The sequence below is a fragment of the Bos taurus genome, chromosome 4, assembly GCF_002263795.3.
Source record: "Bos taurus isolate L1 Dominette 01449 registration number 42190680 breed Hereford chromosome 4, ARS-UCD2.0, whole genome shotgun sequence".
NCBI lineage: Eukaryota > Metazoa > Chordata > Mammalia > Artiodactyla > Bovidae > Bos > Bos taurus.
The window spans coordinates 105,574,715-105,599,789 of NC_037331.1; the positions used below are offsets into that span (position 1 = coordinate 105,574,715).

General features: G+C 44.2%; 2 protein-coding genes and 1 gene segment (V, D, J or C); all 3 read left to right on the forward strand.

The window, feature by feature from the left end:
* LOC100300510 (T cell receptor beta constant 1) overlaps positions 1–25,075 on the forward strand; it is a gene marked incomplete in the record, with an annotated part of 535,695 nt that overhangs the window by 2,757 nt on the left and 507,863 nt on the right.
* LOC615948 (uncharacterized) lies at positions 13,314–16,781 on the forward strand. Its single transcript, XM_010804710.4, has 2 exons — positions 13,314–13,986; positions 14,121–16,781. Exons 1-2 carry the CDS (start codon positions 13,692–13,694, stop codon positions 14,522–14,524), a joined length of 699 nt encoding a protein of 232 aa, XP_010803012.1. The 5' UTR covers positions 13,314–13,691; the 3' UTR covers positions 14,525–16,781.
* On the forward strand, positions 23,280–24,826 carry LOC101907820 (T cell receptor beta variable 6-4-like). The segment is given in 2 exon segments: positions 23,280–24,369; positions 24,456–24,826. Coding segments are annotated over 2 exon segments (405 nt in total).

Below are 25,075 nucleotides of genomic sequence, written 5' to 3' on the forward strand. Positions count from 1 at the left end.
CTGCCAGACACCCTCATGGACAGCAGGCTCTTCTGCTGGGTGATCCTTGGTCTTCTGGGAGTAAGTGCATCCTGGAGGTGTGTGAGAAACTCCCATCCAGTTCCCTTGACCTAAAGGCAGTTCCACACCTTTGCCTCATTCTCTTCCTGGCCTTGTGCCCTCCCACAGGACACTTGGTACCTGGTGTCAGCCAGAGCCCTCGCCACTGCATCACAGAGATGGGATGGGATGTGGCATGGGGTGTGACCCTATGCCTGCTCATTTGTACCTCTACTGGTACCGACAGACCCCAGGAAAGGGCATGGCATTTCTGATGTCCATCTACAACAAAGAGCCTTCAGAAAATGCACACTTTATGGAGGATAGCTTCTTAGCTGAGATGCCCCATGGTGCGTACCTCATTCTGAAGATGCAGCCCACAAAGCTAGGGGACTTGGCCGTGTTCCTCTGTTCCAGCAGCTCGCCCACAGCCTCGCAGAGATGCTTCCTGCCCTTTCACAAACTCCACAGTGTCTCTATGCCCTGCTCAAGGCTGCGGTGGGTGGGGTTAGGGGTTTGGGAGGCTGAAGCTGCTTTCCATTTGTACAGGTCAAAATCAGCTTTAATTTGCAGAAGAAGAAATGTTGCACAGGACATCTGGGGCTGTGGTATTCAGGAAAGGCTCCCAGGCACCACAGAATATGACCATGGCCCCAGCAATGGGACTGACCTGGCCAATGAATGACCTGGAAAGCCTACAGGGCAACCTCTGTATTCTCTTCTGCTCTCTGTTTGTGTTATTTCCTATTTTGCAAAACATGCCTTCCTTCTATCTTTGAGTGGAGACTGGCTTACTGGAGAGGAGAGGGGAGAATTGCAAGGGAATATCCAGGAACCCCCAACTGGGAACTTTCCAGAAGACAAAGGATCTCAACAGGAGAGCTGAGTACTGGTGGGAGAAGGATGTTCTGGGACAGAAGGTAGATAAGGCAGAAGCACCGTGGGACCCTGCTGGCCAGCACAGGGAGTTTCTTTGGCCCTGTGTATGTGACCTCAGGCTCTTGGGCTTGCAGGGATCTGGTCCAACAAGAATGTCACCACAGAGGACAGACTCGGCAAGAGCAAACATGCACAGGGTATCCTATGCCCAGAGCTGCTTGATCTGAACCTGATGGGTGAAGACAGGACTGACATCTCAGAGGCTAAGACCTGAGGGTTCCTGAACAATGGCCTGGAGAGACTGAAAGTTTGCGGCTCTGCCCCATGAGCTACGTTGGGATTCATGACCTCTGGAGGAGAAGATTTTGATCCGGGGCCAGAGACGAGCTTGATCACTCAAGGCTTTTGTGTAATAAAGTTTTATTAAAGTATAAAAGGGATAGAGAAAGCTTCTGACGTAGACATTAAAAGGGGGCAGAAAGAGTGCCCCCCTTGCTAGTTTTTAGCAAGGAGTTATATATCTGCCAGGGCTTCCCTTGTGGCTCAGCTGGTAAAGAATCTGTCTGCAATGCAAGAGTCCTGGGTTCGATCCCTAGGTTGGGAAGATCCCCTAAAGAAGGGAAAGGCTACCCACTCCAGTGTTCTGGCCTGGAGGATTTCATGGACTGTATAGTCCATGGGGTCGCAAAGAGTCGGACACGACTGAAGCGACTCAGCAGCAGCAGCAGCAAGCTTGGTGGCTTGGTGGTAAAGAATCTGCTGGCAATGCAGGAGCCGCAGGAGACTCGGGTTCAATCCCTGAGTCAGGAAGATCTCCTCGAGAAGGGAATGGCCACCCACTGAAGAATTCTTGCCTGTAGAATTCCATGGACAGAGGAGCCTGGTGGACAACAGTCTGTGGAGTTACAAAGAGCCGGACGTGACTGAACAACGAGCACTTTCACTTTTCACTCAATTAAATAGATTTGAGAGACCAGAAGGGGGAGCTCTTGTCCCCTGTGATGGTGGCAGATCCCAACAGGAGGAAGAAAGGTTCCTCTTCTTTCTTGTCAAGGACTCAGTCACTGAAAAACCAGACCTTCCTTTCTAGCTCTCCCACCTTCCTTTTCCTCTCTACAAAAGCATGGTGCAGGAACTTGCACATGACTTACCATAGCTACAGAAAGCTGTGAGTCAAGTTTACTCAATGTCTTACTCAGGACTATAGCCAGGGAGACAGCCTCTGAGACAGCTCTGAGAAACTGCTCTGAAAGGTATGGGGGTGGTGGGGGCTGGGGGGAGGTAACCGTATCTGTGATTTGGGCAAAGGGGTTATGTGCAACCATTATGTGCATCTCTGTAGAAGGCTGCTGCTGGTCACAGTGCTTTTCAAAGTACGGGAATACACAGGACCCATGTTCTTAAACATTTGTTATGAATTTATCTATCTGAAGCCTGTCTGTCAGCTTTCCCAGAGCACAGAGTGCCTCACTTCTGATCTCTTCCTTGAACTCCTTTCAGGGTGTGTTGAAGGTCAACAGCTGTGGTGGCTAAAAATTTAATCCATATAGAGGCAGATGGACAGTGATATTCTTTAGCCAGCCATGCCCGTCTTTGCTGGAGAAATATCTAGCAGTCTATTTATTTCAAGTCAACAGTAGCTACAGTGTAGGGAGCTCTGAATATCTGATAAAGTGTCTAAAGTAACTTTAGAAAGAACACTGTTCAAAAGGATAATACAAAAATATTAATGGTTGTTGACTCTGGGTAGTGGGACACACTTGTATTACAGGCAGTGATAAATGAGTAATATTAAATGCTAATTGTATGCATTTTGTGAAATAGATATACTCGAGCAGCATCACTTCAATCAAGATACAGATGTGTTATCACCTCTTGTGTGTTTTGTCTCCATCCAATTAATACCCCCTTGCCCACTGGTGGCTCTGATGGTAAAACATCTGCCTACAATGCGGGAGACCCAGGTTCAATCCCTGGGTCAGGAAGATCTCCTGGAGAAGGAAATGGCAACCCACCCCAGTATTCTTGCCTGGAGAATCCCATGGAGGGAGGATCCTGGTGGGCTACAGTCCATGGGGTCGCAAAGAGTCAGACAGGACTGAGCGACTTCACTCACTCCGCACTGGTAACTGCTGTTCTGACATCCACCACGCTTTTTTGTGACTAGCATCACTCATGTAACATAGTTCTTGTGTTATTCATCCTTACTGTTCTGTTACTGGTAGTTTATTCTTTAATATTGTGTATATTTGGCTTAGATGGTAAAGCGTCTGCCTGAAATGTGGGAGACCCAGGTTTGATCCCCGGGTCGGGAAGATCCTCTGGAGAAGGAAATGGCAACCCACTCCAGTACTCTTGCCTGGAAAATTCCGTGGATGGAAGAATCTGGTGGGATAGCAAAGAGTAGGACATGACTGAGTGACTTCACTTTCACCACAATTTCTATATTCATTTACATGCTGAAAACACTTATATTGTTCTAGATTTGTCTGTTGTGTATAAAGGTGCAATAAGCAGTGTTCTGATTATAATGCTTTTGTGTGGACATACACTTTCATTTTTCTTGGGTAAATACCTAGGAGTGGGCATGCTGGGTGGTATGATAAGTACTTATTTCACTTTATAAAAGTGAGTACACTATTTTCCCAAGTGGTGATACCATTTAGCTTCTCACCAGGAAGATGAGTTCTAGTTGCTTCAGTTTGTGCTGGAAAAAAAGTAGAATGGTGGGGAAGTGAAGTAAATATGGTGATTTAAAGGAATTGTGACCAGCACTACAACCAGCTGGGAAGTACCACACAGGAAACCTGGAGGGCTCCAGAGAAGATGGAGGTGAAAAAAAAAAAAATCCAGGAAATTACTGGAAAGCTTCCTGCCCCAGATGACAATGTAAACACTTCCAATTTACTAGGAGCAGGCACTGTGGAGGCTCTCCTTGGTCATTTGACATTGTTGTTGTGCTAAATCCATGGCTTAAGCCCAGCTGTGTTCACTGATAACTGTGTGCTTAGCAAGACCTCACGTGGCCCTGTCCCGTCCACTTCACAGCCACCCGATGGTCAGGTCCTTGCTCTTTTCAGGTTAGGAGGAGGAAGAGGTCTTCGGTTGAACAGGGTGCAAGGGCACTTCAGGTGAATAGACAGACCTGTTGGAAGCAAACTGAAAAGCAAGGTTGGTATAGTGGCTATAATTTTGACATAATTAGCAGCGTGGTGGTGGTTTAGTCACTAAGTCATGTCCGACTCTTGCGACCCCATAAACTGTAGCCTGCCAGGCTCCTCTGTCCATGGGATTTCTCAGGCAAGAATACTGGAGTGGGTTGCCCTTTCCTTCTCCAGGGGATCTTCCCAACCCAGGGGATCGAATCCACGTCTCCTGCATTACAGGCAGATTGTTTACTTCTGAGTCACCGGTCGATCCTTTAAAGCAGCTGTCCTCAACCTTGCTGGCATCAAGGATCAGTTTCACGGAAGACAATTTTTCACAGATGGAGGGTGAGGGGATGGTTTCAGGATGATTCAAGTGCACTTCATTTATTGTGCACTTTATTCCTATTATTATTACATCAGGTCCACATCAGATTATCAGGCACTAGATCCCAGAGGTGGGGGACCCCTGCCATACAGCACCACCCACATCTCCAGTAGAATCTATGAAACTCATTGGGTTTTCATAATTTTCTTGAGGAAATCAAAGGCAGTCTTAGCTTTTTGGCCAGGTAATGTGATAGGGTTAGAGAAGACCAGAGGAATGCAGATCCCATGGGCATGGTCAGAAACCCCTGGAAGGGCTTTGAATTTTCATAGTTTTTGGAGTTTATAAGCTCTGGGAAATTTCACTTAGTTTTCAAAGGAGAGCTTCACAGATCTTATCTGGATTATTAGCTGACATGTTGTTTTGGGGGAAAATAAGGGAAAATGTTCCTTGATGATAGGAGTCATTATTTCAGGAAAAGATGGATATATACTAGTTCCTACTGGAACAAAAACTTAGTGTTTACATGAAACATTGGCTTCTCTTAGAGAATTTGATAACTTGAACCTCCTTCTCCATAATACAACATTTTGAAATGCTGATATAAAATACGCTAGGTGGGCTGCAGGTTAAGAATTCCTATTAATTGGCCTTACATTTTCTTATGTGATAACATCTTCTATATTCTTATTTATATCACAGATCTTCATGTAGTATATTTGTTATGCTTGTTTTAAATTGTTAATTCATTGAATTCAATAACTCACTTTCTCGGGCTACATATTGTACGGTTAATTTTTTTTTTCTTGTCCTTTAGTGGTATCTCATACCCAGTTATTGATTTCTGTGATAAAAATGCAGGTAAGATTGTCTCAAAGTGAAGAAGGGGTCAGGCAAGAGCAAAATGAAAGTTATTTTCACCAATTGTTTTCTCACTGCTGACCTGGACTCACCCCTCATCTTACTCATATTCCAGCCCCAAAGAGCTTCAGTCTTTCCAGAATATTCTCTTGATTTTTGATGAATCTCTAGTGCTCACATTTACCTCTTGCCTCATCAGGTTCCCCTAATGAAGGAGCCAGGTGATGCAACCTAGGTGATGCTAGGTTGCAATTTTAGAAGGATCCAGAAGCCAGTGGCTCCACATTTTGTCCATTGTTACAATATCAGTCGGGCTTCTCTTGTCTGAAATATAATGACTGTTTGTTATGGGGCCTCAGGCATCTCTTAAACAATCTTCTGAGGTTTTTTTTTCTTCAAATACTTACGTTTTGACTGGCAATATTGCAGTTTTTTCTAATTGATGCCAAAAGATGCCAAGTGTTCCATAAAGCAGAGAAATACACCTTCCTTAGTGTAATTTATAGTGATTGCTCATATTTCTATGATTTTGTGTAGAACCTTCTCCTTATCTACTATCAGAAACTCCATAAGACACATATGATGCTATTGTGAAAGGTTTTAATGAGCTACGTGTACACAAAATTGGTAAAAAGTATTCAATTACATGACATTGCCATCTGGGCTTGCGTTAATTTGATCTGACTTATATCAATGAAGATTCACTCAGGGTGGAATTTCCCTTCACTGGGTGGATCTTGTAAGAGGTCTGGTCACTCTTAGCTTGCTGGCACATCAGCTAGTCATCGATGACATTGATGTACTGCCCAACAGTGTCACATGCAGCTGAATCAGGGATCTCTTCTCAATGGTTCTTGGAGGGCTTGTTGCCTTCAGACTTGGAAAGTCAAGAAATAGATTCCATTAGAAAATCTATATTCACTCTATATAATTCACTGTGTAAGACCAAGTAACAGGTAATTCAATGTAAATTATCTCCAATGGGAGATACTGGCTCTGGAAATGAGTCCTTCTTAGAATCTATTTTCCCAAATCCCTCTATTAATTTTGTTATTATGCATTAATCCATTAGTATCCTTTCTGGCATAATAGTTACAGAAGGTTAGGATATTTAATTTCCTACTTGGGCATCAAAGAAAAGTCTAGAGAAATATGACCATTTATCTATACACATTTACTCATATATGGGCAAATGGGCATTGTATGAATATTATTATCAATGAACAGAGGCAAAAAGAGGATTTCTAAAAGAAGGATAGAAGAGATTTTCCAGAAACAAGGGGCATTATTTTCTTATTCTGGGCTAAGCTGATTAGTGGGAACATTGCAAAAAGGCCTATGTGGTGTGCTTTGAGTCAGTTGTCTGCAGTCATGAAAAGAAAACCAAGTTTAGTGTCTAATCTGACCTAAGCCAGGTTTGTACCATTCGCCTCATCAAAAAGTGCTTAAAGTCAGAACAGTTCTTTCATGGCCACATTTCTTTTTTGCTTAAAATACAAAATCACAAATCATCTAGGGCTGGCTTGTATATGATCTGTGTGTGTGTGTGTGTGACTTTAGGAGAAACAAAGCAAAAGCCCCCCCCACCCCAAACAAAGAACATACTGCAATAGGCAACCAGTGAAATAGTTTCTAATTTAAACACATCCCATGATGATTATCTCAGGGCGAAGTCACCCATAGGTCTCATGGGGGCACTGTGGACTGCCAAACCCCAGAAGTTTCTGGGGCAGAGCAAGCAGATAGAGCTAGTGCCTCGGACCAGGAGGGTTAAAAAACAGCATTATGTGGTGCTGTTTTCCTCTAGAAGACTTAATAGCACAGACACTAATTTGCAGGCCTGCTGTCCCAGCTGGGAGCCATGAACTTCAACTATGCAGTGCTGAGGGAGCCTCTGAGGTTGCAGGAAAAGTGAAGGGTATGGAGCTGGGAGAGGGCAGGGACAGGTAGAGAAACGCCTGCCTCAAAGGGAAAGCAAAAGAGCCATGGGGAAGGGCATGTGGCCTAATTCCAGCCTCGCCTTAACTAGCACATTCAGCTCACATGTCATCTAAAAGACTTTGCAGAACAGAGCAGGGTTCCTGGATCAGCTGACCTGGAAAGGGGGGGCCAGGCTCATGAGAACCAGCAGAGGCAATGACATCAGAGCAGTGACGTCACTGCCTCACCTCCAGTAGGAGTAAGGAGGCCCAGAACCCCAGCTCTCAGAGAAGCAAAGCTCTGAGCAAGGAGACACCTGCCCAGCTCTGCCCCTCCTGCCATGGGCTGCAGCCCCGTCTGCTGTGTGGTTATGTGTCTCCTGGCAGCAGGTGGGTTCTTGGCACAGGGGAAAATCCATGTTCCTAGCCTGACTCTGCCTGAATCCAAGACAGCATCAGGCTATCTCCCACATTCTTTCTCAGCCCCGATCTTCTTCCCCACACGCCTTGTGGATTCTGGAGTCACCCAAACCCCAAGATACCTGATTAAAGCAAGAGGACAGCAAGGGACCCTGGATGCTCCCCTGTCTCTGGCCAAACCCCCCACCACCCAGGGTGTCTTGGTACCAACAGGCCCTGAGTCAGGTGCCTCAGTTCTTCTTGAGTTTTAAGAAACTGCAAAGAACTAAAGGCAACTTCCCAGATCAATTCTCAGCAAAATGGTTTCGTGACTCCCGCTCTAAGCTGAACATGAGCTCCTTGCAGCTGACTGACTTGGCCCTGTACCTTGGTGCCAGCAGCGACCTCAGAGCTGCCAGATCCATGAGAGCCTGGGGACTGCAGTGGGAGACAAAAATGACTGGGGGCCCTGGAAAGCAGTCCTGGGCTCTCGTGCCACGCAGGGAGGGACAAGAGAGGTCAAGAAGATGTGTTCAGAGAATGGGCTTACATCACCAGATTTGCTCCAAAACGACCTTCCTGTCTGATACTGGATGCTACCAGGGGAGAGGAAGGGTTTGTCATTTACTAACTGGAGGCTTCTTTTTTTGAGGAAGAGAGAGTTCACCTGGGGAACAAAATGACATGATAAGTGTTTGATTCTAATAGCATCACAAGCGTTTGATTTGTATAATTTAGGGAGAAGACACTGACATATGGGGAAGGTCTAGGGCAGAAACTATGCATGAAGTGGTTGAGAATAGATCTGGAGCTACAAAATGAGTAAAAAAAGAAAAAAAAAAAACAACTGTGTTACTCAAAACATCTCTTTCCTCCTCCTCCCACAGTCTTGAGTCACCGGTGTTTCTAACAACCTGACCCCCTGGGGCCAGTCCGGGTGAGGTCCTCACCATGTAGATGACGTGATGATGGTGTGTGAAACCCGGAGTTGACCTCAGTTATTCTTTCTAGACCTTTCTCCCTTGCCTGCGTCCTCTGGGCACGGTTCAGTGCCTCCCACACACAGAAGAGGGCATGGCTCCTCTGGTTATACACAGGCAGAGGCTCTCCAGGTCAATTCTGCTTCCCTGGAATCCCTTCAACACTCAGATTCTATTTGCTTCAGATCACCGCTTTGGGGCCATCTCAGGAGGCGAATGCGCTCTGTGACCAAACTTTGCTAAATTCCCTGAAACGCAGATGCATCTTAAACCCTCTGCATCCACTCTCTCTCTCTCCCCACGGCCCCACGGGCCCTCTCTCCTCCCCACACACGACCAGGTACTGCTCATTTTTCAGGGCATGGCTCAGACCTGCCTTCCTCTTTGCTTCTTATCCTGACTTTCTGCGGGGCTATACTATTGACTAGTTTGCTCCTGCTGTGCTGTGCTTAGTTGCTCAGTCGTGTCCGACCCTTACAACTCCGTGGACTGTAGCCTGACAGGCTCCTCTGTCCATGGGATTCTCCAGGCAAGAGTACTGGAGTAGGTGGCCATGCCCTCCTCCTGGGGATCTTCTCAGGCTGCCATAATAAACACCAGGCTGTGTGGCTTAGACCACACACGCTGATTTTCTCACAGTTCTGGGGCCTGAAACCCAAGATGCAGGGGCTAGGGTTGGTTTCCAGTGAGAACTCTTCTCCTGGCTGGGATGCAGCTGCCTTCTCCCTGTGGCCTCACAGGGCCTCTCCTCTGGGTTTTCACAGAGAAAGGGCTCTGGTGTCTCTTCCTCTCACATGAGGACACTAGTTACTCTGTGTTAGAGTCCTACCTGCATAACGTTATTCGTCTTTAACCACCTCCCTCAAGATCCTAAGTTCAGATACAGTCTCACGGGGATTGGGACTTCAACAATTGAATTTAGGGGAGACATAAGTCCTTCTATAAAAACTGTCTTACAACCTTTACTTTCATAGAAAAAGCCAAGTATGTAAATATATAATTGATACTCTGACACTTGTGAAAGGGGTTAATTAATGCCCATTTACATAGAGTGGCTCAGTGGTAAAAGGTTTGCTTTCAATGCAGGAGATGCAGGAGAGGTGTGGAAGGCGTGGGTTCCATCCCTGGGTGGGGAAGATCCCCAGGAGTAGAAAATGGCAACTCAGTCCAGTATTTTTACCTGGAAAATTCCATGGATAGAGGGGCCTGGTGGGCTACAGTCCATGGGGTCGCAAAGAGTTGGACATGACTGAGCATGCATGGATATATTGTATACAGAGCTGCATGGAGGTTTTTTTTTTTCCTAGCACAATTTAGATATTTATCCTAGTGTGTGAACAACTGGATTCAAGTCCAGACTTCCAGTTTGTGTGAACATTTCAACATTTTCTTTTTTGGCTATGTCTATGTCAGTGTTAAGTCTTATCAGAATATTCCACACTGAGCACTCTTCTAATCAAAGTATACGCATTAGTACAGCTCCCGGTGAGTATGCTTTAAAGTGATTAGAGTAACATAGTATGGTTTCTTTAAAAAAAATATAGCTTATAATTAAATGTGGGTATGAATCCAAGTTACCACTCTCTTGCAGTTTCTCTAAGTCTCCTGAGTCTGACAATCTCAGAAGCTGGAGTTGGGATTCTTTCTGTTTCTTCTTTGTATCATGTGTATAGTTGGTTTATCCTGTTGTCTTAGTTTCAGGTGTACAGCTCAGTGATTTGGTGATGCAAATATACACATACACATATAGAAGCGGAAAACGTGGAAACAGTAACAGATTTCATTTTCTTGGGCTCCAAAATCACTGCAGATGGTGACTGCAGTCACAAAATTAAAAGACACTTGCTCCTTGGAAGAAAAGCAATGACAAACCCAGACAGCAAATTAAAAAGCAGAGACATCGGGGGTACTCTTTCTACCCCCTTCTGATGCCTATGTCAGAAGCTTTCTCTATCTCCTTTATACTTTAATAAAACTTTATTAAAAAAAAAAAAAGCAGAGACATCACTTTGCCAATAGAGGTCTGTCTAGTCAAAGCTATGGTTTCTCCAGTAGTCATGCATGGATGTGAGAGTTGGACCATAAAGAAGGCTGAGCACTGAAGAATTGATGCTTTCAAACTGTGGTGTTGGAGAAGACTCTTGAGAGTTCCTTGGATTGCAAGGAGATCAAACCAGTCCATCCTAAAGGAAATCACCCTGAACATTCACTGGAAGGACTGATGCTGCACCTAAAGCTCCAATACTTTGGCCACATGATGGGAAGGGCTGACTCACTGGAAAAATCCTGGATGCTGGGAAAGATTGAAGGTAGGAGGAGAAGGGGATGATGGAGGATGAGACGGTTGGATGGCATCACTAATTAAATGGACATGAGTTTGAGCTAACTCTGGGAGATAGTGGAAGACAGAGGAACCCGGGATGCTACAGTCCATGGGGTCACAAAGAGTGAGACACAATTTAGTCACTGAAAAGCAACAAAAATACATATGTGTGTATGTATATATTTTCAGAATCTTTTTCCTTGTAAGCTATTAGAAAATACCAAGTATAATTCCCTGTGCTGTGTAGTAGGTCCTTGTTGATTATCTATTATCTATTTTCTATATTGTAATGCATATATGTTAATCCCAGACTCCTAACAGATCCTTCCCTCTTAAGAGTTGGACACGACTGAGTGACTCACTTTCACTTTTCACTTTCATGCATTGGAGAAGGAAATGGCAACCCACTCCAGTGTTCTTGCCTGGAGAATCCCAGGGACGGGGGAGCCTGGTGGGCTGCCGTCTATGGGGTTGCACAGAGGCGGACACGACTGCCGTGACTCAGCAGCAGCAGCGGCACCTTTCTCCTGTGGCTCAGGCGGTAAGGAATCTGCTGCAATGCAGGAGACCCAGGTTCCATCCCTGGGTTGGGAAGATACCCCGGAGAAGGAAATGGCGACGGACTCCAGCGTGCTTGCCTGGGAAATCGCATGGACAGAGAAGCCTGGTGGGCTACAGTCTATGAGTCAGACACGACGGAGCGACTAGCAATTTCCACTTTCACTTTTCCCCATTGGTAACCATGAGTTTCTTTTCTATGTCTGTGGGTCTATTTCTGTTTTGTAAATGAGTTTGTTTTTACGTCCTTTTGTTTAGATTGCACTTGTAAGCTGTATCATATAATATTTGTCTTTCTCTGCCTTATTCCATTAGTATGATAATCTCCAGGTTCAAACATTTTATTGAAAATAACATTATTTCATTCTTTTTGTGGCTGAGTAATACTCCACTGTGTGTGTGTGTGTGTGTATACACACATACTACCTCTACTATTCATCTGTTGATGAATATTTAGGATGCTTCCATATCTTGAGTATTGTAAATAGTGCCATGAAGAACACTGAGGTCCATGTGTCTTTTAGAATTATAGTTTTGTCTAATTTTATGCCTACAAGTGGGATTGCAAGATCATACAGTAACTCTGTGTTTAGTTTCTTAACCAGCCTCCATACTCTTCTAAGACTCATTTGAAAAGACCCTGATGCTGGGAGAGATTGAGGGCAGAAGGAGAAGGGGATGACAGAGGATGAGATGGCTGGATGGCATCACTGACTCAATGGACATGGGTTTGGGTGGACTCTGGGAGTTGGTGGTAGACAGGGAGGCCTGGCGTGCTGCAGTTCATGGGGTCGCAAGAAGTCAGACATGACTGAGTAACTGAACTGAACTGAACTGAACTGAACTCTTCTAATAGCTGTGCCAGATTTCATTCCCACCAACAGTGTAGGAGGGTTCCTTTTCCTCCACACTGTTTCCAGCATTTATTACTTGTAGACTTTTTAATGATGCCTATTCTGACCAGTGTGAGGTGATACCTCACTATAGTTTTGACTTGCATTCCTCTGATAATTAGTGTTGTTGCCAAACTTTTCTTGTGCTTGTTGGCCATCTTCATGTCTTTTTTGGAGAGTAGTCCTCCTAGGTCTTCTACTGACTGGATAGTTATTTCAAGATTTCATAAGTATAGAAATAAATAGGTTCATATATATATAACCTCTTTATAAAGTACACTACTTAGAATTTGGCAATACTTAATTTAAACATAAAATCTGGAAATATACGATTTCTGATTAATCAGAAGGAGCTATGGAGTACATGTTTCCAGGATGGTTTCACTTGAGACCACCAGAGTGTTTATTGTATGGCCTGTACTATTTCATCTTAGCAAACTACCATGATAGCAATGGTGGAGCAATTTTTTTTTTCTTAGTCGAAGTGTCTCTTCACACAATCTTTTACCTCCAAGGGCTGAGTGGATTTCAAGATCAACCCTAATTCAGCCAGACTGGGGAGGCATAAGAACAGGAGTGTGAGTGTGTGTGTGTGTGTGTGTGTGTGTGTGTGCATGTGTGGGTGTGTGTGGGGGTGTGTGTGTGTGTGTATGTGTGTGGAGGGGTTGTCCTGAGGACTCTTGGGAATTTCTGTTCCTGCTTTAGACCTAAAGTACAAATCCATGAGACTGTGGACCATTGGCCACTAGGAGCCACTGTGGGCCCATGGTAAGCAGGCTGCCTGGGAGGGGTTGAAGAGGCACCCAAGAGAGCGGAGCTTAAGGGAACGGTGACTATATGCCTGCATCAGGGAGCAGGTTTGAGTTCCCCTAGTGCTTCCAGCCAGAGAAGGCAATGGCACCCCACTCCAGTACTCTTGCCTGGAAAATCCCAGGGACAGAGGAGCCTGGTAGGCTGCAGTCCATGGGGTCTCGAAGAGTCAGACATGACTGAGTGACTTCACTTTCACTTTTAACTTTCGTGTACTGGAGAAGGAAATGGCAACCCACTCCAGTGTTCTTGCCTGGTGAATCCCAGGGACGGGGGAGCCTGGTGGGCTGCCGTCTATGGGGTCGCCCAGAGTCAGACACGACTGAAGTGACTTAGCAGCAGCAGCAGCAGCAGTGCTTCCAGGACACAAGGAACTGGTGCAGACTCCTCACTGCCCAGGGGAGTGGGGATGTCCCTGGAGCTTCAGGATGTACTCAGGAGGACCCTGCAAAGGAAGTGGAGGGTGAGGGGTTCAGGTGGCTGGTGAGGGCTCGGTGATGAGTGTCAGGAAGGAGCAGAGAGAGGAGGAGAAGTGATATTGTGGACAAATGGAGACATGGGGAGAATGCACACTTCACACCCACCCTTTGCTGAGCAGCTGTGCGGGACAGGGAAGGGCATAGAGGAGCTAACCCTGGGTCCTCCCAAGGGGTCTAGTGGACAAGGGCAGCCTGCAGAGACAGACAACAGTGATGTCATAGGCAAATGCTCCAATCAGGGAAGCAGGAGGGTCAGCACTGTACACCACTCACCCCAGGAGCCCTGCCCCAGCCAGCAGCAGTCTTGGGTTCCTGATGCTGCCATGGGCTCCAGGCTCCTCTGCTGTGTGACTCTCTGCCTCTTGGGAGCAGGTGAGTCCTGGACACAGTTTGGGAGCTTCTGAGATGTCTTTGCCTCCCTGAGATAGAAGCCTGGCGATGAGGGCTGCAGCAGGAGGCTTCCCCTGTGCTCTGCCCTTAGCTTCCGTCTGTCTCCTTCCCAACAGGCCTGGTGGATTCTGGGGTCACCCAGACCCCCAAATACCTGATCAAATCAAGAAAGCAGCAAGCGACTCTGAGATGTTCCCCTAACTCTGGACACAGCTCTGTGAACTGGTACCAACAGGCCCTGGGCCAGGGCCCCCAGTTCCTCGTTCAGTGTTACCGCGGACAAGTTAGTAGAGGAGAAAACATGCCAGATCGATTCTCAGCAAAACAATTTAGTGACTTGCGCTCTGAGCTGAATTTGAGCTCCTTGGAGCTGACAGACTCAGCCGTGTATCTCTGTGCCAGCAGCCAAGACACAGCCCTGCATGATCAGGTGCCTCTGGGACAAAAACACTCCTACCCCAGCTCAGGAAGTGGCCTTGAGGGTGTTGGCTGCCAGCCAGCCAGGCCCAGGCTCTGGTAGAGTGGACAGATTTTCCCAGACATTCTTTGTTTGCTGTGTTTTAATGCTCACAAAGATCATGCAAGATAAGTATTATTTTAATTGTTTATACACTCGAGGGGAACTGACTTGCCTAGGTCTCATACTTCATCACTGTCAGACAAGGAGTCAGACTCACGTCTGTCCTCAACACCTGTGGTCCTTGCCCCCCTTAGAACTGTCCCCCATAGAACAAACATGTACACATGTTTTAAAGGGGTAGGTTCACATAGTTGTTAAGGCTGGTAAGACCCAAAACTGGATACTGGGCTGGTGGTAGAGACCCAGGGAAAGCTGAGTTTTAGTTCAAAAGCTGAAGAACTAATGGCCCAGTTTGAAGGCCATCACCTGGACAATTCTCTCTTACTTGGGGAGGATCAGTCTCTCTGTTCTATTCCTGTCCTCACTGGTTAAATGATGCCCACGGACACTATGAAAGGTCATCTGTTTACAATGTTACAATGTTAATCTAACCTCATATTAAAGTCTATGTGTTTCCATGTTAATCTCTTCCAACAACACCCTCATATAACACCCAGAATAATGTTTAATTAAATATCTGTGGCATAGTCAAGGTGATACATTATAATAGCATTACACCATGTTCCACTGTTGTATAAGTACTTAATAAGCAGGAAGTTCCTGGCACATAACAACACTCTGGACTTCTTGATTCCCTTTGCTAAATTCTGACAGCCTCTTCTACCATTTTCTAGGTGCAAAGGTAGAAATGGACATATGTTACCTTGAAATCCTATAGTTGAGGGTATCAGAAGTGACAGGAAAAAAGTATTTATGCCTGATGAGTCATCGCATGAAATTAACAAGAGTGTGTAATATATATGCCTCCTCAGATATTTTAAAATGTGAATTATATGTGTGTGCTCAGTTGTGTCTGACTCTTTGCGACCCTATGCACTGTAGCCTGCCGGGCGCCTCGTCTATGGGATTCCCCAGGCAAAACTCTGCAGTGGGTTTCCATTTCCCTCTCCAGGAGATCTTCCTGACCCAGGGATCAAATCCACATCTCCTCAATGGCAGCTGGATTCTTTACCACTGTGCCACCTGGGAAGCCCTGTAGTTAACCTTTAGCTCATGTATGCTTTAGGGTCTGAGACATCCACAACACCGTCATCAAAACCTTGTGTATAACCTCACCTTCATCCATCTGTGTGTGGGATTCCAGGTCTACAGATTCAGCCGGTCAAATTGGGCAGTGCCTTCAGTTCAGTACAGTCACTCAGTCGTGTCCGACTTCTGAGACCCCATGGACTGCAGCATGCCAGGCTTCCCTGTCCATCACCAATTCCCGGAGCTTGCTCAAACTCAAGTCCATGGAGTCAGTGATGCCATCTAACCATCTCATCCTCTGTTGCCCCCTTCTCCTCCCACCTTCAATCTCTCCCAGAATCAGGGTCTTTTCCAAGGAGTCAGCTCTTCACATCCCGTGACCAAGTATTGGCGTTTCAGCTTCAGTCCTTCCAGTGAATATTTAGGACTGATTTCCTTTAGGACTGACTGGTTTGCTCCTTGCTGTCCAAGACCTCTCAAGAGTCTTCTCCAACACCACAGTTCTAAAGCATCAATTGTTCAGCACTCAGCTTTCTTTATGGTCCAGCTCTCATATTCATTCATGAGTAATGGAAAAACCATAGCTTTGACTAGGCAGACCTTGGTTGGCAAAGTGATGTCTCTGCTTTTTAATATGCTGTCTAGGTTTGTCATTGCTTTTCTTCCAAGGAGGAAGAGTCTTTTAGTTTCCCTTAGTAAGTATTTATTCAAACATCCACACATAAATGGACCCACTCAGTTCAAACCTGTGTTGTTCAAAGTTCAGCTGTAAATACCATAAACATTATACACTGTATAATGGACAGAGTATATGCATGTGCCATGCGACATCCACCCTATTACAATAAAGAACATTTCCATCACCAGAAAGTTTCTTCAGGTCCCTTTCCCATGCCTCTGTCCTTCCCTGACTACCAACAATATGATATCTGTTGCTAGAGATGTGTTTTACTCAGGCATCTTTTTACTGAAAATATAAGCTCTATACCGATTAAAACAACTCCCTTTTAGGCAAGTGTAAAATATTGAAGAAAGTTAGGAGCTCCTGGAAAGTCTTATGGTTAGAGAAGTACTTGAAACCATGTGAGCACCACATCCATGTCAGGGACTATCCTATCTGGAGATGGACAGTTTGATAAAATGACCATTAAAAGGTCATGCCAGCTGCTACAAGCTATTTTTATAAAATTTATTTACTCACTTTCATAAATTCGTCCTCATGAACCCATTCCCTGTAATCACTTGATAATGATATTTTGACAAGAAGTCATCACTTCCCAGGAGATGATGTTGAGATTCCATGAGATGCACACATAGTTGGGTTTCATGCTCACTCAGTGTTCTCCCCTGGCAAGACTGTGGGCACTAGGAATTTTGGTGAGAGACCATTCCATGTTGAGACACAGGTCCCCTTTGCTTTGACCATAAGTATCCAAGACACAGGCCTTGAGTTGGAAAGCCGCTCTTTCTCTTCTGGCATGGCCTGGGCATGAGTCTCCTGTGCTGGGTGCCCTGCTGTCTTCTGGAAGAAAGAAGTTCTGAGCGTGGATGTGGAAACACTCATGGGCTTGCCAGACCCAGGTCAAGTCTTGCTGCTGTGGTCATAAACTCAGACTCCTTTGCTGCTTCTGACTTTCGTTTCTAAGCCTTTCTCTCCCAGGTGCCAGGAATGCAGCATTACCCAGACCCCAGACATGTGGTTGGGATCAAGGAAAACCAGAACATCAGGAGGTCATCACAGGTCCAAAACCATGTAACCAGGACCAGCTGCATAATTTGCAGGGTCCATGTTTCAACTGTTGTTGAGTGTTTGAAGATCACAACAGCAGAGCATTGCATCAAGTACAGGGTCCTTCGAAGTGGAAGCTTCTGTGTAACAAGATAGTTCGGGGCTCTGTGATATCTGTTAATTAAGATCAGGCATGCTACATAAGGGCTTCCCTGGTGGCTCAGATGGTAAAGAGTCTGCCTGCAATGCAGGAGACCCAGGTTCGATTCCTGGGTCAGGAAGATCCCTTGGAGAAGGAAATGACAATCCACTCCAGTATTCTTTTTTTTTTTAATTTTATTTTATTTTTAAACTTTACATAATTGTATTAGTTTTGCCAAATATCAAAATGAATCCATCACATGTATACATGTGCTCCCCATCCTGAACCCTCCTCCCTCCTCCCTCCCCAAACCATCCCTCTGGGTCGTCCCAGTGCACTAGCCCCAAGCATCCAGTATCGTGCATTGAACCTGGACTGGCATCTCGTTTCATACATGATATTTTACATGTTTCAATGCCATTCTCCAAAATCTTCCCACCCTCTCCCTCTCCCACAGAGTCCATAAGACTGTTCCATACATCAGTGTCTCTTTTGCTATCTCGTACACAGGGTTATTGTTATCATCTTTCTAAATTCCATATATATGCGTTAGTATACTGTATTGGTGTTTTTCCTTCTGGCTTACTTCACTCTGTATAATAGGCTCCAGTTTCATCCACCTCATTAGAACTGATTCAAATGAATTCTTTTTAATGGCTGAGTAATACTCCATTGTGTATATGTACCACCGCTTTCTTATCCATTCATCTGCTGATGGACATCTAGGTTGCTTCCATGTCCTGGCTATTATAAACAGTGCTGCGATGAACACTGGGGTACACGTGTCTCTTTCCCTTCTGGTTTCCTCAGTATGCCCAGCAGTGGGATTGCTGGATCATAAGGCAGTTCTATTTCCAGTTTTTTAAGGAATCTCCACACTGTTCTCCATAGTGGCTGTACTAGTTTGCATTCCCACCAACAGTGTAAGAGGGTTCCCTTTTCTCCACACCCTCTCCAACATTTATTATTTGTAGACTTTTGCATCTCAGCCATTCTGACTGGTGTGAAATGGTACCTCATAGTGGTCTTGATTTGCATTTCTCTGATAATGAGTGATGTTGAGCATCTTTTCATGTGTTTGTTAGCCATCTGTATGTCTTCTTTGGAGAAATGTCTATTTAGTTCTTTGGCCCATTTTTTGATTGGGTCATTTATTTTTCTGGAGTTGAGCTGTAGGAGTTGCTTGTATATTTTTGAGATTAGTTGTTTGTCAGTTGCTTCATTTGCTATTATTTTCTCCCATTCTGAAGGCTGTCTTTTCACCTTGCTGATAGTTTCCTTTGATGTGCAGAAGCTTTTAAGGTTAATTATTCCCACTTGTTTATTTTTGCTTTTATTTCCGATATTCTGGGAGGTGGGTCATAGAGGATCCTGCTGTGATGTATGTCAGAGAGTGTTTTGCCTATGTTCTCCTCTAGGAGTTTTATAGTTTCTGGTCTTATGTTTAGATCTTTAATCCATTTTGAGTTTATTTTTGTGTATGGTGTTAGAAAGTGTTCTAGTTTCATTCTTTTACAAGTGGTTGACCAGTTTTCCCAGCACCACTTGTTAAAGAGATTGTCTTTAATCCATTGTATATTCTTGCCTCCTTTGTCAAAGATAAGGTGTCCATATGTGCATGGATTTATCTCTGGACTTTCTCTTTTGTTCCATTGATCTATATTTCTGTCTTTGTGCCAGTACCATACTGTCTTGATAACTGTGGCTTTGTAGTAGAGCCTGAAGTCAGGTAGGTTGATTCCTCCAGTTCCATTCTTCTTTCTCAAGATCGCTTTGGCTATTCGAGGTTTTTTGTATTTCCATACAAATTGTGAAATTATTTGTTCTAGCTCTGTGAAGAATACTGTTGGTAGCTTGATAGGGATTGCATTGAATCTATAAATTGTTTTGGGTAGTATACTCATTTTCACTATATTGATTCTTCCAATCCATGAACATGGTATATTTCTCCATCTATTAGTGTCCTCTTTGATTTCTTTCACCAGTGTTTTATAGTTTTCTATATATAGGTCTTTAGTTTCTTTAGGTAGATATATTCCGAAGTATTTTATTCTTTCTGTTGCAATGGTGAATGGAATTATTTCCTTAATTTCTCTTTCTGTTTTCTCATTATTAGTGTATAGGAATGCAAGGGATTTCTGTGTGTTGATTTTATATCCTGCAACTTTACTATAGTCATTGATTAGTTCTAGTAATTTTCTGGTGGAGTCTTTAGGGTTTTCTATGTAGAGGATCATGTCATCTGCAAATAGTGAGAGTTTTACTTCTTCTTTTCCAATTTGGATTCCTTTTATTTCTTTTTCTGCTCTGATTGCTGTGGCCAAAACTTCCAAAACGATGTTGAATAGTAATGGTGAAAGTGGGCACCTTTGTCTTGTTCCTGACTTTAGAGGAAATGCTTTCAATTTTTCACCATTGAGGATAATGTTTGCTGTGGGTTTGTCATATATAGCTTTTATTATGTTGAGGTATGTTCCTTCTATTCCTGCTTTCTGGAGAGTTTTTATCATAAATGGGTGTTGAATTTTGTCAAAGGCTTTCTCTGCCATTGAGATAATCATATGGTTTTTATTTTTCAATTTGTTAATATGGTGTATTACATTGATTGATTTGCGGATATTGAAGAATCCTTGCATCCCTGGGATAAAACCCACTTGGTCATGGTGTATGATCTTTTTATATGTGTTGTTGGATTCTGATTGTTAGAATTTTAAGGATTTTTGCATCTATGTTCATCAGTGATATTGGCCTGTAGTTTTCTTTTTTTGTGGGATCTTTGTCAGGTTTTGGTATTAGGGTGATGGTGGCCTCATAGAATGAGTTTGGAAGTTTACCTTCCTCTGCAATTTTCTGGAAGAGTTTGAGCAGGATAGGTGTTAGCTCTTCTCTAAATTTTTGGTAGAATTCAGCTGTGAAGCCATCTGGACCTGGGCTTTTGTTTGCTGGAAGATTTTTGATTACAGTTTCAATTTCCATGCTTGTGATGGGTCTGTTAAGATTTTCTATTTCTTCCTGGTCGAGTTTTGGAAAGTTGTACTTTTCTAAGAATTTGTCCATTTCTTCCACATTGTCCATTTTATTGGCATATAATTGTTGATAGTAGTCTCTTATGATCCTTTGTATTTCTGTGTTGTCTGTTGTGATCTCTCCATTTTCATTTCTAATTTTATTGATTTGATTTTTCTCCCTTTGTTTCTTGATGAGTCTGGCTAATGGTTTGTCAATTTTATTTATCCTTTCAAAGAACCAGCTTTTGGTTTTGTTGATTTTTGCTATGGTCTCTTTTGTTTCTTTTGCATTTATTTCTGCTCTAATTTTTAAGATTTCTTTCCTTCTACTAACCCTGGGGTTCTTCATTTCTTCCTTTTCTAGTTGCTTTAGGTGTAGAGTTAGGTTATTTATTTGACTTTTTTCTTGTTTCTTGAGGTGTGCCTGTATTGCTATGAACTTTCCCCTTAGGACTGCTTTTACCGTGTCCCACAGGTTTTGGGTTGTTGTGTTTTCATTTTCATTCGTTTCTATGCAAATTTTGATTTCTTTTTTGATTTCTTCTGTGATTTTTTGGTTATTCAGCAGCGTGTTGTTCAGCCTCCATATGTTGGAATTTTTAATCGTTTTTCTCCTGTAATTGAGATCTAATCTTACTGCATTGTGGTCAGAAAAGATGCTTGGGATGATTTCTATTTTTTTGAATTTACCAAGGCTAGCTTTATGGCCCAGGATGTGATCTATCCTGGAGAAGGTTCCATGTGCACTTGAGAAAAAGGTGAAATTCATTGCTTTGGGATGAAATGTCCTATAGATATCAATTAGGTCTAACTGGTCTATTGTACCATTTAAAGTTTGTGTTTCCTTGTTAATTTTCTGTTTAGTTGGTCTATCCATAGGTGTGAGTGGGGTATTAAAGTCTCCCACTATTATTGTGTTATTGTTAATTTCTCCTTTCATACTTGTTAGTATTTGTCTTACATACTGTGGTGCTCCCGTGTTGGGTGCATATATATTTATAATTGTTATATCTTCTTCTTGGATTGATCCTTTGATCATTATGTAGTGACCTTCTTTGTCTCTTTTCACAGCCTTTGTTTTAAAGTCTATTTTATCTGATATGAGTATTGCTACTCCTGCTTTCTTTTGGTCCCTATTTGCATGGAAAATCTTTTTCCAGCCCTTCACTTTCAGTCTGTATGTGTCCCCTGTTTTGAGGTGGGTCTCTTGCAGACAACATATGTAGGGGTCTTGTTTTTGTATCCATTCAGCCAGTCTTTGTCTTTTGGTTGGGGCATTCAACCCATTTACGTTTAAGGTAATTACTGATAAGTATGATCCCCTTGCCATTTACTTTATTGTTTTGGGTTCGAACTTATACACCGTTTTTGTGTTTCCTGTCTAGAGAATATCCTTTAGTATTTGTTGGAGAGCTGGTTTGGTGGTGCAGAATTCTCTCAGCTTTTGCTTGTCTGAGAAACTTTTGATTTCTCCTTCATACTTGAATGAGATCCTTGCTGGGTACAATAATCTGGGCTGTAGGTTATTTTCTTTCATCATTTTAAGTATGTCTTGCCATTCCCTCCTGGCTTGAAGAGTTTCTATTGAAAGATCAGCTGTTATCCTTATGGGAATTCCCTTGTGTGTTATTTGTTGTTTTTCCCTTGCTGCTTTTAATATTTGTTCTTTGTGTTTAATCTTTGTTAATTTGATTAATATGTGTCTTGGGGTGTTTCGCCTTGGGTTTATCCTGTCTGGGACTCTCTGGGTTTCTTGGACTTGGGTGATTATTTCCTTCCCCATTTTAGGGAAGTTTTCAACTATTATCTCCTCAAGTATTTTCTCATGGTCTTTCTTTTTGTCTTCTTCTTCTGGAACCCCTATGATTCGAATGTTGTAGCGTTTAATATTGTCCTGGAGGTCTCTGAGATTGTCCTCATTTCTTTTAATTCGTTTTTCTTTTATCCTCTCTGATTCATTTATTTCTACCATTCTATCTTCTAATTCACTAATCCTATCTTCTGCCTCTGTTATTCTACTATTTGTTGCCTCTAGAGTGTTTTTAATTTCACTTATTGCATTATTCATTATATATTGACTCTTTTTTATTTCTTCTAGGTCCTTGTTAAACCGTTCTTGCATCTTCTCAATCCTTGTCTCCAGGCTATTTATCTGTGATTCCATTTTAGTTTCAAGATTTTGGATCAATTTCACTATCATTATTCGGAATTCTTTATCAGGTAGATTCCCTATCTCTTCCTCTTTTGTTTGGTTTGGTGGGCATTTATCCTGTTCCTTTATCTGCTGGGTATTCCTCTGTCTCTTCATCTTGTTTAAATTGCTGTTTTGGGGTGTCCTTTCTATATTCTGGCAGTTTGTGGAGTTCTCTTTATTGTGGCTTTTCCTCGCTGTGTGTGGGTTTGTACAGGTGACTTGTCAAGGTTTCCTGGTTAGGGAAGCTTGTGTCGGTGTTCTGGTAGGTGGAGCTGTATTTCTTCTCTCTGGAGTGCAATGAAATGTCCAGTAATGAGTTATGAGATGTCTATGGTTTTGGGGTGACTTTGGGCAGCTTGTATCTTGAAGCTCAGGGCTGTGCTCCTTTGTTGCTGGAGAATTTGCTTGGTATGTCTTGCCCTGGAACTTGTTGGCCCTTGTGTGGTGCTTGGTTTCAGTGTCGGTATGCACTCCAGTATTCTTGTTTGGAAAATCCCATGGACAGAGGAGCCTGTTGGGCTAGATCTAGTCCATGGGGCTGCAGAGTTGGACACGACTGAGCCACTAACACTTTCACTTTCGTCTATGCCACTTAGGGACGTGGAATGGCTGTCTCAAATAAAAAGGGAGCAGTTTTCATCTGCGCCGAGTCTGCCACCTCCCCCCGGTCCCTTCCACATCTGTATTCCTTTGTGCTCCCACGTCACCCACGGTGCTGAGCAACTATCTACTCTCCTCGAAGAAAGGTGGGTTACAGCTGTGCTGCTCCCCCCATTCAGACACAGGAAGCATGTGCTCTGGTGAACGTGAAGGAGCTGTAGCCGCATTCAGCAGGTGCCCAGTCTATCAGCGAATTGGTAAGAAATAGACTCAAAGGATTCCTCAAATGTCCATGAGCCTGCCCCAAGGTTGGGGAACCAGATACCAGAAGAATCAGGTGGGAGAAAAAAAAAATACAATGCGATCAACTAAACAAAGTGGAAACGGACACTTGAAGGCACAGGTGGGACGCAAGAGTCATAAAGGGCAGCAGAAGGCTCTGAGGACTTTTCCCCAAGAATCCAAACTAAGAAATCCCATTACATATGTAATGTAGAGAGCTAGTGGGAAGCTGCTATACTGCACAGGGAGTTCAGCTCTTTGCTCTCCAAGGACCTAGAGGGGTCAAGTGCAGGGCTCAGAGGGAGGGAAGTTCAAGAGGGAGGGGATATATGCATACTAATGGCTGAGTCACATGGTATACAGCAGAAACCAACACACTTTGCAAGGCAATTAGACTCCAGTTAAAAATAACTTTGAAAAGGCTACATAAATATGTGGATAAATAAGACGAATATAAGTTTAATGAAGAATTATCTCTGGAACAAAGTATACATAAAGTTGCAAACAGTTTACAGATTACAACAACTTGTAAGGCTGATGCCTATTGAGCTGAATGGGTCTTCCTGTTGTGAACAGTTCTCTCAGGTTCATTTCTGATTTGAGCCTCTAGGGGCAGGGGCGTGGCCCCTGAGTGACAGGTTGGCTCTGGGGCCTGGCAGGGACAGTGACATCTCAGAAGGACTCTCTGGAGAGCCCCTCTCCCTCTCATCCACACTCAGACCAGAGGGCCCTCTGCCTGCCCCACCCCCGCCATGAGCCCCTGCCTCCTGGGCTGTGTGGTCTTCTGTCTCCTGCAGGCAGGTGAGTCCTGAGGGCAGGGTCGCCTTTGGGGTGCCAGCACTAAAACTGTCCGCTGTGACTGCAGCATCAGTCCTCCTTCTCCACAGGGGCAGTCCATGCTGGTGTCACTCAGGACCCCAGATTCCAGGTCGTAAGGTCAGGACAGAAACCGACACTGAGGTGCACTCAGGATCTGAACCACAATTATATGTACTGGTACCGACAAGACCTGGGACGCGGGCTGAGGCTGATCCATTACTCAAATGGCCCTCCCAACACAGAGAACGGAGATGTGCCCGAGGGCTACAGCGTCTCCAGACCAAGCACAGAGGACTTCCCTCTCACACTGGAGTCTGCCAACCCCTCCCAGACATCTGTGTACTTCTGCGCCAGCAGTTACTCCACAGCGCTGCAGGGTCACCTCCTCTCTGTGCAAAAAGGCAAGGCAGCCCCTTGCTTGTAGGCTCCTAGCACCAACAGCCTCAGGGCTTTGCTGCCACGTGCCTGCAGTGTGACCCTGAGTGTGTGGTCTGTGCTGGCCCAGACCTCACTCCAGGCCTTGCGGACTTGTGTCCACCATCCATTGCTGTCTTTTCTCTGTATCCTCCCTGTGAACCAGGAGTTTCCCCAGCTCTGACTCTTAGTCATCACTTGAGCCTGAGACCTCCAGGAGGGAAGGTTGTTGGTAAATTAGATAAAAACAGGCCCACGTGTCCCACCTCAGGCA

What these genes read in the sequence shown, in the direction of transcription:
- LOC615948 (XM_010804710.4), top strand. Translation starts at nt 13,692, where the DNA reads ATGGGGAGAATGCACACTTCACACCCACCCTTTGCTGAGCAGCTGTGC. An exon ending in TCTCTGCCTCTTGGGAGCAG is followed by an intron (nt 13,987 to 14,120) that starts GTGAGTCCTGGA and finishes CCTTCCCAACAG; the next exon opens with GCCTGGTGGATTCTGGGGTC.